At 41.0% G+C, this 13,146-nt stretch overlaps 1 protein-coding gene across 1 annotated transcript in view; it reads left to right on the top strand.

Moving 5' to 3' along the window:
- Positions 1–13,146, top strand: part of LOC126160221 (odorant receptor 43a-like) — a 122,413-nt gene that overhangs the window by 95,590 nt on the left and 13,677 nt on the right. The window contains exon 5 of the mRNA XM_049916896.1: positions 2,706–2,805. Within this exon, the coding sequence (XP_049772853.1) occupies positions 2,706–2,805 (100 nt within the window). The remainder of the gene's footprint in view (positions 1–2,705; positions 2,806–13,146) is intronic.

The raw sequence follows: 13,146 nt of genomic DNA, 5'->3' as shown, positions 1-13,146 counted from the left end.
TTCCCTTTCATACCCCTCGACTCTTACAACTGCCATCTGCTTTCTGTACAAATTGTAAATAGCCTTTCGCTCCCTGTATTTTACCCCTGCCACCTTCAGAATTTGAAAGAGATTATTCCAATCAACAGTGTCAAAATCTTTCTCTAAGTCTACAAATGCTAGAAACGTAGGTTTGCCTTTCCTTAACCTTTCTTCTAAGATAAGTTGTAGGGTCAGTATTGCCTCACGTGTTCCATCATTTCTATGGAATCCAAACTGATCTTCCCCGAGGTCGGCTTCTATCAGTTTTTCAATTCGTCTGTAAAGAATTCGAGTTAGTATTTTGCAGCTGTGACTTATTAAACTGATAGTTCGGTAATTTTCACATCTGTCAACCCCTGCTTTCTTTGAGATTGTAATTATTATATTCTTCTTGAAGTCTGAGGGTATTTCGTCTGTCTCATACATCTTGCTCAACAGATGGTAGAGTTTTGTGAGGGTTGGCTCTCTGAAGGCTATCAGTAGTTCTAATGGAATGTTGTCTATTCCCGGGGCCTTGTTTCGACTTAGGTCTTTCAGTGCTCTGTCAAACTCTTCACGCAATATCATATCTCCCATTTCATCTTCATCTACATCTTCTTCCATTTCCATAATATTGTCCTCAAGAGCATCGCCCTTGTATAGACCCTCTATATACTCCTTCCATCTTTCTGCTTTCCCTTCTTTGCTTAGAACTGGGTTTCCATCTGAGCTCTTGATATTCATACAAGTGGTTTTCTTTTCTCCAAAGGTCTCTTTAATTTTCCTGTAGGCAGTATCTATTTTAGCCCTTGTGAGATAAGCCTCTACATCGCTACATTTGTCCTCTAGCCATCCCTGCTTAGCCATTTTGCACTTCCTGTCGATATCATTTTTGAGACGTTTGTATTCCTTTTTACCTGCTTCATTTTACTGCATTTTTATATTTCCTTTCATCAATTAAATTCAATATTTCTTCTGTTACCTAGGGTTTCTACTGGCCCTCGTCTTTTTACCTACTTGATCCTCTGCTGCCTTCACTACTTCATCCCTCAGAGCTACCCATACTTCTCCTACTGTACTTCTGTCCCCCATACCAGTCAACTGTTCCCTTATGCTCTCCCTGAAACTCTGTACAGCCTCTGGTTTAGTCAGTTTATCCTGGTCCCATCTCCTTTAATTCCCACCTTTTTGCAGTTTCTTCGGTTTTAATCTACAGTTCATAACCAACAGATTGTGGTCAGAGTCCACATCTGCCCCTGGAAATGTCTTACAATTTAAAATCTGGTTCCTGAATCTGTGTCTTACCATTATATAATTCATCTGATACCTTCTAGTATCTACAGGATTCTTCCATGTATACAACCTTCTTTTATGATTCTTGAACCAAGTGTTAGCATTAAGTTATGCTCTGTGCAAAATTCTACAAGGCGGCTTCCTCTTTCATATCTTACCCCCAATCCATATTCACCTACTATGTTTTCTTCTCTCCCTTTTCCCACTCTCGAATTCCAGTCACCCATGACTATTAAATTTTCGTCTCCCTTCACTATCGCAATAATTTCTTTTATCTCATCATACATTTCATCAATTTCTTCGTCATCTGCAGAGCTAGTTGGCATATAAACTTGTACTACTATGGTAGGCGTGGGCTTCGTATCTATATTGGCCACAATAATGCGTTCACTATGCTGTTTGTAGTAGCTTCTCCGCATTCCTATTTTCCTATTCATTATTAAACCTACTCCTGCATTACCCCTGTTGGATTTTGTGTTTAGAACCCTATAATCACCTGACCAGAAGTCTTGTTCCTCCTGCCACCGAACTTCACTAATTCCCACTATATCTAACTTTAACCTATCCATTTCCCTTTTTAAATTTTCTAACCTACCTGCCCGATTAAAGGATCTGACATTCCACGCTCCGATCCGTAGAACGCCAGTTTTCTTTCTCCTGATAACGACTTCCTCTTGAGTAGTCCCCGCCCGGAGATCCGAATGGAGGGCTACTTTACCTGCGGAATATTTTACCCAAGAGGACGCCATCATCATATAATCATACAGTAAAGCTGCATGCCCTCGGGAAAAACTACGGCTGTAGTTACCCCTTGCTTTCAGCCGTTCGCAGTACCAGAACAGCAAGACCATTTTGGTTAGTGTTACAAGGCCAGATTAGTCAATAATCCAGACTGTTGCCCTTGCAACTACTGAAAAGGCTGCTGCCCCTCTTCAGGAACCACACGTTTGTCTGGCCTCTCAATAGATACCTCTCCGTTGTGGTTGCACCTGCGGTATGGCTATGTGTATCGTTGGGGCACGCAAGCCTCCCCACCAATGGCAAGGTCCATGGTTCATGGGGGGGCAATATGTCTTAGAGCACTTTAAATTCATATGGACTGAAATGAAGACAAAATTGAATCACTGTTGTGTACATTAAGTGAATTTCTCGTCCAGCGCAATCTACACTGACTCTGAGAGCTAAGAAAAGTGTTTACCCCTACCTATGAATAACTATTAAATTTAAGCCTACAGTGATGGCAGTTAGACGTTACCTACCTCGTGTTTGTTTTCTTCGAAAATACAGCCATGATACTATACTGTGGTATTTTTCGGTGCTTCAGCACCCTTTGTTAGTATTACAGTAACAGAAATTAAAATCCTCTCTCAGACTCTCAATAATTATCAGAATAATTTATCTCTCTGTTGCAGGACCGTCGACTTGTTGGAGGCAGCAATGAGCAAATCGATTATAATCCTTCTCTTTATTAATATGGGTGCTTTATGTTCTAATCTCCTCGTTGTCGGTGTGGTAAGTATGCACGTGGATTTTTTGAGATAAAAATTATAAACGGAACCAGAGTAAAAGTTTTGTTCATGAGAAATGGAAGAGATGTACTTCAGCTCCTAAGGCACTGAGTATAAGTCATAAGCAATGCATCGATGGAAACTGTTTGGCTTTACGTAAGGCAAAGGAATCTGAGAGGCAGTCCTGATGATGTGCTTGATAAAGGAATTAAAAATTGAGAAAAATCAAGGGGACTCCAAAGGATCTGACGACCTGAAAAAGCACTGGACAGTTTAAAGTATGGCAAGATGTTCCAAACTCTTCGAAAAGTAGGAGTAAACTATAGTGAAAGCGGGATGTTATACAATATGTAAAAGAAAAAAAGAGGGTAAAAAAGAGGGAACAATAAGACTGGAAGACGTAGAAAGAAATGCTTGTGAAAAGGGGGTAAGAGAGGAATACAGTCTTTCTCCCTTACTGTTCAATCTATACACTGAAGAAGCAATGAGAGAAATAAAAGAGAGGGTGAATAGTGGGACAAAAATTCAGTATCAGAGTATAGCAGCGATAAGAATCGCTGATGACTTTGCTTTCCAGTGAAGGTAAAACAGATTTACAAGATCTGTTGAATCGACTGAACGGCGTAAAAAATGAAGAATATGGACTGAGGGTAAACTGGGAAGAGGGAAAGTATTGAGAAGCGGCAGAAATGAGAATTACGTGAAACATAGGGTAAGAGCAAAATTGATCATGAAATAGAGGAAGTTAAGGAATTCTAGCACAGTGGAAGTAATGTAACCCATGACGGGTGAAGCAAGGACGACATGAAAAGCTGACAAGCACAGACAAAGAGGATAGTCCTGTGAAATACATCAATCTTTGGGTGGACTGAGACGTGTCATGTTTTTATCACGATTAATTCGACCGATCAGCTCCTGACTCATCTTTTGCTACGGATTAATAAACATTTAATAATAAATTATGTGTGAGATAAGCAATTGCAGAGAAAAGATAAGTTCCTTTATTCTTCATAATAATTTTGGTGCACCCGTATTTTGTGGTTGCATGAACTAAATGTTAGTGAGGTGTGGTAAGAAGAAGCCGGTGACAGAAGCTAGCGGCTACAGAAGCAGGTCGCTGGAGCGACGGAGTCACCGATTTCTAGAGACGAAACCGGAAGCGGATGGGGGGAGGGGGGGGGGGACGAGCCGGTTCGGCACCACTGCTGATATTTAGTGAGGGGTCGCACTGTCCGACGCGGCTCCAGTCTCGCGGAGCACGTGAAGCCCTACCATTAGTGGTCGATGGTATGGTGTGAGGAACGGCTTCATATAAAACTCCGGCATAATGAACCATGACGAGAGACTAGGGAGTAAGGCCGAATCTACGTGCTTCTTGAACATATGATCTCCCTGGAAGGTAGTGTGAGGGTAGATGCACCAGATAGCAATACCTACCCATATCCTCACAATGCCACAGTGACAGCAGATATTCCTTCCTGTCTAGATAAGGCGCCGACTTTCAGGTTCCGGACCATGCAAGGATAGTGCTCTCATGTCTTTCAAAATCACGCGAAGGGATTTCGTCGGCTGTTTACTAAAAAGTAGTAAGGAGTGGGAGCTTGGACGAAACCTCCTAAGTAATGCAGATATGGGAAGACAGGCGACCGACCGGCTTACAAAAATCCTTCTTAGGAAGGAAACTGAACCACCAGTAACATGAAATTCAGTTGGGAAACTTTTAACAAAATACTCAGATTGGCGGAGGTGAGTTTTGCTTAGGGATTGCGGGGATCGAGCTGAGAGTGAAATTTCGTAGGATTTGGTATCTGAGCTTCATATAGAGGGCTTGCAGTCTTCAAGCTTTTGGGAGAACTTCCCGGTCTTCGATCTTTAGCCGCAGGATGGGCGTCTCTGCTTCGAGCCTGTGGAGCGATCACGTCACCCACAGATACGTTCATCTGAGTGATGAAATGTGACAAAATTTTCCGGAACAATCGAATGACGCATGAAAACTTATAGGCGTGTGTAGGTGCGTCGTGATAAGCCTTTACCACCGCACTGACACGCATTGACTAAGTGGTTGAAGGCTCACCGGGGACGAAGCATCTCAGATTATTTCAATAGTAATCCTATACCCCTCTGGCCAAATACGAGCAGTCGTTGTACCCGTACGCCCACCATTCCCAGGCGTCTTCATGCATGATTCGTTAGATGGTAATCTTTTCCCTTTTATGTGAACCTCCCCTGTGATTTACCAAGTCAGTCATCATTATAATACCTTGTTCAACGACTACCAGTATTGTGTTTCGCTTTTCCTTGTCTTCACTGATCACAGTATAGTTCTGTGTTTTCAACTTGTGTTCCTGTTATAGCTCACTGAGATTATAGTATTAAATGTTGTAACATACCCCTGTGGCATTGATACTGGTGTAAGTACACATGCTACTTCGGTTTTTTGGCCACTTACATCAGATAGCCAGCCATGACAAAAACCTACCATTTGGTGAGAAAGATGAATGAGACAGGTGAAATACCCTCAGACTTCATGAAGAATGTAATAATTCGAATCCTAAAGAAAGTAGGTGTTGACGGGTGTCAAAATTACCGAACTATCAGTTTAGTAAGTCACTACTGCAAAATACTAACACGAATTATTTACAAACATATGAAAAATCTGGTAGAAGCCGACCTCGGGGAAGATCAGTTTGGATTCCATACAAATGTTGGAACACGTGAGGCAATACTGACCCTACGACTTATCTTAGAAGATACGAGGTACATTCAAGTTCTAAGGCCTCCAATTTTTTTTCTCCGGACTGGAAAGAGATAGAAACAAGCGCATTGTTTTAAAATGAGGCCGCGTTCATTGTCAATACGTCCCAGAGATGGCAGCACCGTATGGCAGATGGAATTTTACCGCCAGCGGCGAGAATGAGAACTGCTTTAAATATTTAAAATGGCGACGTTTTCCTTACTTGATCAGTGTGCAATTATTCGTTTTCTGAATTTGCGTGGTGTGAAACCAATTGAAATTCATCGACAGTTGAAGGAGACATGTGGTGATGGAGTTATGGATGTGTCAAAAGTGCGTTCGTGGGTGCGACAGTTTAATGAAGGCAGAACATTGTGTGACAACAAACCGAAACAACCTCGGGCTCGCACAAACCGGTCTGACGACATGATCGAGAAAGTGGAGAGAATTGTTTTGGGGGATCGCCGAATGACTGTTGAACAGATCGCCTCCACAGTTGGCATTTCTGTGGGTTCTGTGCACACAATCCTGCATGACGACCTGAAAATGCGAAAAGTGTCATCCAGGTGGGTGCCACGAATGCTGACGGACGACCACATGGCTGCCCGCGTGGCATGTTGCCAAGCAATGTTGACACGCAACGACAGCATGAATGGGACTTTCTTTTCGTCGGTTGTGACAATGGATGAGATGTGGATGCCATTTTTCGATCCAGAAACAAAGCGCCAGTCAGCTCAATGGAAGCACACAGATTCACCGCCACCAAAAATATTTCGGGTAACCGCCAGTGCTGAAAAAATGATGGTGTCCATGTTCTGGGACAGCGAGGGCGTAATCCTTACCCATTGCGTTCCAAAGGGCACTACGGTAACAGGTGCATCCTACGAAAATGTTTTGAAGAACAAATTCCTTCCTGCACTGCAACAAAAACGTCCGGGAAGGGCTGCGCGTGTGCTGTTTCACCAAGACAACGCACCCGCACATCGAGCTAACGTTACGCAACAGTTTCTTCGTGATAACAACTTTGAAGTGATTCCTCATGCTCCCTACTCACCTGACCTGACTCCTAGTGACTTTTGGCTTTTTCCAACAATGCAAGACACTCTCCGTGGCCGCACATTGACCAGCCGTGCTGCTATTGCCTCAGCGATTTTCCAGTGGTCAAAACAGACTCCTAAAGAAACCTTCGCCGCTGCCATGGAATCATGGCGTCAGCGTTGTCAAAATGTGTACGTCTGTAGGGCGATTACGTCGAAAAGTAACGCCAGTTTCATCGATTTCGGGTGAGTAGTTAATTAGAAAAAAAATCGGAGGCGTTAGAACTTGAATGCACCTCGTAGATAAGAAAAGACAAACTTTCGATTCTACCATTTGTAGCCTAAGAGAAAGCTTTTGACAATATCGACTGAAATACTCTCTTTCAAATTCTGAAGGTGTCAGGGATAAGATAAAGGGAGCGAAAGGCTATTTGCAATTTGTATGGAAACCACATGGCAGTTATAAAGAGTCGAGGGGCATGAAAGGGAAGCAATGGTTGGGAAGGGAGTGAGGCAGGGTTGAGCCTATTCCCGATACTATTCAATCTACATATTGAGCAAGCAGTAAAGGAAATAAAAGAAAAATTTGGATAGGAATTAAAATCCATGGAGAAGAAATAATAACTTTGAGGTTTGCCGATGACATTGTAATTTGTCACAGACAGCATAGGACTTGGAAGAGCAGTTGAGCGGAATGGACAGTGTCTTGAAAGGAGGATATAAAATGAACGTCAACAAAAGTTAAACGCGTCTAATGGAATGCAGTCGAGTTAAATCAGGTGATGCTGAGGGAATTAGATTAAAAAATGAGACATTTAAAGTAGTAAAGGAGTTTTGCTATTTGGGGAGCAAAAAACTGATTATGGTCGAAGTAGAGAGGATATAAAATGTAGACTGGCAATGGCAAGGAAAGCGTTTCTGAAGAAGAGAAATTTGTTAACGTCGAGTATAGATTTAAGTGTCAGGAAGTCGTTTCTGAAAGTATTTGTATGGAGTGTAGCCATCTATGGAAGTGGAACATGGACGATAAATAGTTTAGACAAGAATAGAAGCTTTCGAAATGTGGTACTACAGGAGAATGTCGAAGATTACATAGCCAGATCACGTAACTAATGAGTAGGTATTGAACAGAATTGGGGAGGAGAGAAATTTGTGACACAATTTGTCTACATGAAGGGATCGGTTGGTAGGACACGTTCTGAGGCATCAAGGGATCACCAGTTTAGTACTAGAGGGAAGCGTGGAGCATAAAAATCTTAGGGAGAGACCAAGAGATGAATACTTTAACCCTCCTAATACTGTGGGGTCTATAATGACCCCAGGCCGTAATTTTCTGTGAAATATACCTTATTTCCTATTCCTAAAAATTATGAAAAATTCGTACTTTTTCTGAATTAAGTAATGGGTCCGTAATATATTAATATAACTTTTTGAAAATATTTAGTTTTGTGGAAAATCGAGAGAGAACCACTAAATATCGTTGGGGTAAATGCGACCCCATTTCTCTCTTGCGGTATTATTACCCAATAATGCTGTATTGAATCCGTAACTGTTGCTGTATTTCCTTTGTTTTATTCTTGTAAATATTGTTGTAACATGTGATTGTTGCCAATACGTTATAAGCCAACAGTTATTTGTTCCATACAAGTGGAGACTACTATTGTGTGTGTTGCATTTAGTGGAAAATATCACCTTTCCGAAGACGAAGTGCTTGAAATATTACTGCAGGATAATCCTCTATCTGGAGAATCAAATAGTGATATTGGTGATATAGTTTCTGATGTCTCATGCAGCGATGGAGAAATTGACGTCTTAGAAGAGAATATTCCTCAATCAGACGGAACTTCAGAAGAAGATTTGGACAGCGCAGATGTCCAGCCTGAACAGGAAGTAACACATATTTCTGACTGTTATATGTAAGTACACATAGTATTTTTGTAAATGTGCGTTAGGATCTAGCGCCAAGATATATCCTTTGTGTTTTTCACTTTTTTATTTTGTGTAGGTCTGAAAACAAAAAAGAATTGCGGCACAAACACGAGTTGAGAAGAGCTTGTGGAAGAGAAGAGAGATGGAACATAATTGCGAGTAAAGCCAGGTCCAACAAAATTCGCAGTGAAAAATTTAGACTCCATAGAATCAGCTTTTCAGTTGTTTCTTAGGAGAAACATTGTTGATGTAATTCTAAAGTGGACTAAGAAAGAGGGTAGACTTGTTTACGGTAGTAAATGGGAACCAGTAGATGCCATTGAACTGAAGTGCTTTATTGGTGTCCTGATCCTAGCAGGTGCTTACAAGGCCCAAAATGAAGCAGTTACACACCTGTGGAACGAAGACGATGGTAGACCCATTTTTAGTGAAGCAATGGCTATAAATTGCTTTATGTATATTTCAAGGTGCATCCGATTTGATGACACAGATGTGAGACGTCACAACCGTGCTCCTGACAAGCTGGCTCCCATTAGAGATATATTTGAAATGTGGGTACGCACATTTCAAGAAGCATATTTTCCTCACAGCAATGTAACAATTGATGAACAACTTATGGCATTTCGTGGTAGATGTCCATTTCGGCAATATGTTCCTTCAAAAACAGGAAAATATGGGTTGAAATTATGGGCTGTATGTGATAGTGCAATGTCTTATGTTCTCAATCTCCAAGTTTACACTGGTCGATAAGAAAATGAATCTCGTGAAGTTGGTCAAGGCAAGAGAGTGGCTTTAGATATGGTGAGAGGCTTAGAAAACAGTGGCAGCAATGTAACAACTGACAATTTTTTCACTAGCCTTAGTTAGGCGAGAGAACTTCTGAAAATCAATCTCACACTCTTAGGAACAATTAGAAAAAATAAAGAACTACCACAAGCTTTCACTCAGACCAAAGGTCGAGTCAAATATTCATATATTTTTGGATTCCAAGAGCATGCTTCAGTTGTATCATATTGTCCGAAAAAGGGAAAAGTTGTAACTTTGCTCAGCACAATGCATCAAGGAAAGAAGTGGAAGATCGTGAAGAATGCAAGGCAGTAATGATTCTCGATTATAATAAAACAAAATCAGGAGTAGATACTACGGACAAGCTGGTTAGAACGTACACTGCAAAGAGGATGAGCAGAAGGTGATCAATGGTATTATTTTACAACATGATTGATATCAGTGCACTGAATGCATTTATCATATGGCGACATCTTAACCAGACTGGGCAGAAAGGACCAACTACAAGAGACAGGCATTTCTCATAGAATAAGGAAAGCAGCTCGTCGGTGGAAAGCCAGACAAAATTATTTCCCCAGTACTTCCATCAACAGTACAGACAATAAAAAGAGGAAGGTGCCCGTTTTGTAAAAGGTCTGAAGATAGAAAATTCACCGATACATGTTCAAAATGTGGATGTTCTGTGTGTAAAAACCACTCTGCAATTTATTGCTGTAAGTTTAATGCGTCGTAAATGTCAATTCAGAATTTAATCAAAAATGTTTGTAGTTTGATGAGAATCATTTGTAAATTTCACGGAAATAAATAATTTAAAAAATATGCACTTTAATTTAACGTGATGTCACTGACATGTTTTAGATTGTGGAAAAAATAAGGAATGTGATTTTATTCTACCATTATTAAAACTATCCTTAATAAAAAATAAATTCCGTTGGGGTCACTAAAGACACCAGTGATACTCAGTGTAACAAAAAATAATCGGTATTGGAAGGGTTAAGCAGATTAAGGAGGATGTAGGTTGCGGTAGGTACTGGGAGATGAAGAAGCTTGTACAGGATAGAGTAGCATGGAGAGCTGCATCAAACCAGTCTCTGGACTGATGACCACAACAAGAACACATCAGGTATATACTATTATAAATTACAGGGTCTCTACCAGACCAAAAGACCAAACCATTCTTTACCCATTGGAGATAAGACCAAACTGGAAAATGTTATATGACTGCATTTTCAGAATTAAAAGGGTTTAAATTAATTTAGCCAAGTTATACTAAATCTGGTCACGTAATCACACAATAAAATATGTGGTAAATTAATAAAACGTTGGTTGTGCGCTCCATTGGTAAGGGCTCCCTCTCAGATTATGTTGCGTTACTATCACTACCCCCTTTGCGCAGTTTGCAAAAACAACTCTGAAATATTCTGACTTTTACATCTATGCAACTTTGGCCCATTATATACTGCATTAATGGTGACTGCGTGGTAAGTCAGAAAGAATAGGACGAGACATACGATATTAGAATATTTACTTTTAAATTCACATATGAGAAATAAAGTGGTACGTCCTGATCCAATAACTGACTGTTGACAGGGCATGAAACAACTTACCGGCCACGTTAAATGACGTAACTTTGCACATCTCACTCGTATGGGAGGTGAAAGGAATTTACAGCTCTCTACACTCATACTGGATTCAAACAAGAAAAGAAAGTTCGGAGAGAATCACCATAAGCAAGCAATTACTGCAGAAACATTTATACCAACTGAAACGATTTATGAATATGAGCGTAAGACAAGGGACTACGAACCCACACAGTATATATGTGAAAATGGGAACATAAAATGGGTTCATAAATCACTCATCGAGAAACACCTTGGAGAAACAGATAAAAATCATAAAATTGTTGAAAAAAGAGTACACGACTACAAAGGTTACATTGAATCACGATAAACTGCGAACACATCAACGAGACCACGATACCTGAAGTTCACACTGGTTCATGCAACAAGTGGTACCCACAAACAAATGAGGTTACTAAAATACCTCAAAACTATGAAAACGTAGGAGCTCAAATTACCCGACAGACACAGATCAATCGATCTAACCAATAGCATGCCTTGGAGTACGGAAGTTAAAACTGAGGGCTTATTGAACGAGGAACACATGAAGTACATATAACTAATGACACCCGGAAATCGGCACATCTAAGCACACATTAAGCTGAGACAGGCACAGATCCACAAATTAGAATAGAATGAAACACAAGTAACGAGGACACAATCAGTCTCACATTCACACAAAGCAAAGATCTCTCTAACTATTCCTAATCGTTACGCATTGGAGAACATGCCACACCACAATGTTCCAAAGGAATAGAGTAAACCGAGAATACCGAATAAACCGAAACCCCTAACATTCCCTAATGTTTGCGAAGCATTATGCTTTTAACTGAAAACATCCTGGAAAAGGAGGGGGCACAAGCTCGGATTAGGGAAGGAAGTCGGCCGTGCCCTTTCAAAGGAACCATCCCGGCATTTGCCTGAAGCGACTTTAGGAAATCACGGAAAATCTAAATCAGGATGGCCCGACGCGGATTTGGACCGTCGTCCCCCCGAATGCGAGTCCAGCTGGAAAAGGAGATAAAACGCTTCAGTTAGGCTGAAGAACTCACACATTCACAACGACTTTAAAGTAGCAAGAGTGCCCTGAAGAACTACGAACCGAACTCACGCCAACAGCCTGCAGCCAAGTGCCTCCCGAACGGTATCACCGAGACAACCAGCCAGGTAAAACGGGAACACCCAGAGGGGTCTCATTCTTTCACACGAAAGACCAGGTAAAGGAGGAAACGTGATAATATAACTGCTTAAATATGGAAATGGGTTTCACAGGATAAGAAATAAGAGTAGAATCACATTCTCATGCTGAGCACACGTTGCTTGGATCGCAACGTCAAATAATTATTGAATTCATGTCAATCCTGCTGCTGGCCCCTGCTGGATGGGTTTCAGGAAGTGCACACGGACAAGCGGTACAAAGAATAATATGTGTACAAGATAAAATTGGTCAAATTTATTAGGGACGATTATATGGAGACGTTCCAATGTCAAATTCCATGGAAAGTCGTGTCTTCTCCACGTTAACTTCTCCTTCTCCGTAAATTCAGTACCGTAGCTAAAATGACAGATGTCTGAAACATACGTTGACAAGTTCACAATTCTCGTTTCCTGCCTAGTCAAGTGAAATTTACGTTATAAATTCCGTTGCACTTCGAATTGAACTTAATTGGGCCATATTTTTTCAGAAGATTTCACACGACATTGCTGGCCAGTGTTCCTAGTCTGTGCAGAGGTCTTGCCTACTGCCCATAAGTAGTGTCGTAGCTGCGAAGAAGGCCGTGGCATACGGCAGAAGCGTAGGTCCGATACAGGATATGGCTTCAGAATTCAGATATCACGGGAGCGGGCACCTTTTACGTGGTATCGCTGGGAAGAATCTTTGATTCCCCCACAACGACCACCTTTAAGCTGGCCAAAGAATTCTACTAGTGTCAAACATACACCTTAATTCGAGGAAGAAATTTCTGACAAATATGCGTCTGGAGCACAGCATTGTATAGTAGAGCATCATGCACTGTAGCAATACTGGAACAGATGAGAATCGAATAATTTAAAATATGGTGTTAGAGAAGAATGTTGAAAATGAAGTGGGCTAATAAGGTAAGGAAAGAAGAGAGTGTCTTCAGAATTAACTAAGAATGGAATGTGTTGAAACTTGTGACAAGAAGAAGGGACAGGGTGATAAGACATGTGTTAAGACATCAGAGAATAATTTACGTGGTACCTTAATACGGCGAGGT

Source organism: Schistocerca cancellata, chromosome 1, assembly GCF_023864275.1.
Source record: "Schistocerca cancellata isolate TAMUIC-IGC-003103 chromosome 1, iqSchCanc2.1, whole genome shotgun sequence".
NCBI lineage: Eukaryota > Metazoa > Arthropoda > Insecta > Orthoptera > Acrididae > Schistocerca > Schistocerca cancellata.
Note: the sequence above shows the minus strand (reverse complement) of the source record. Positions and strands in the feature narration are given on the sequence as shown.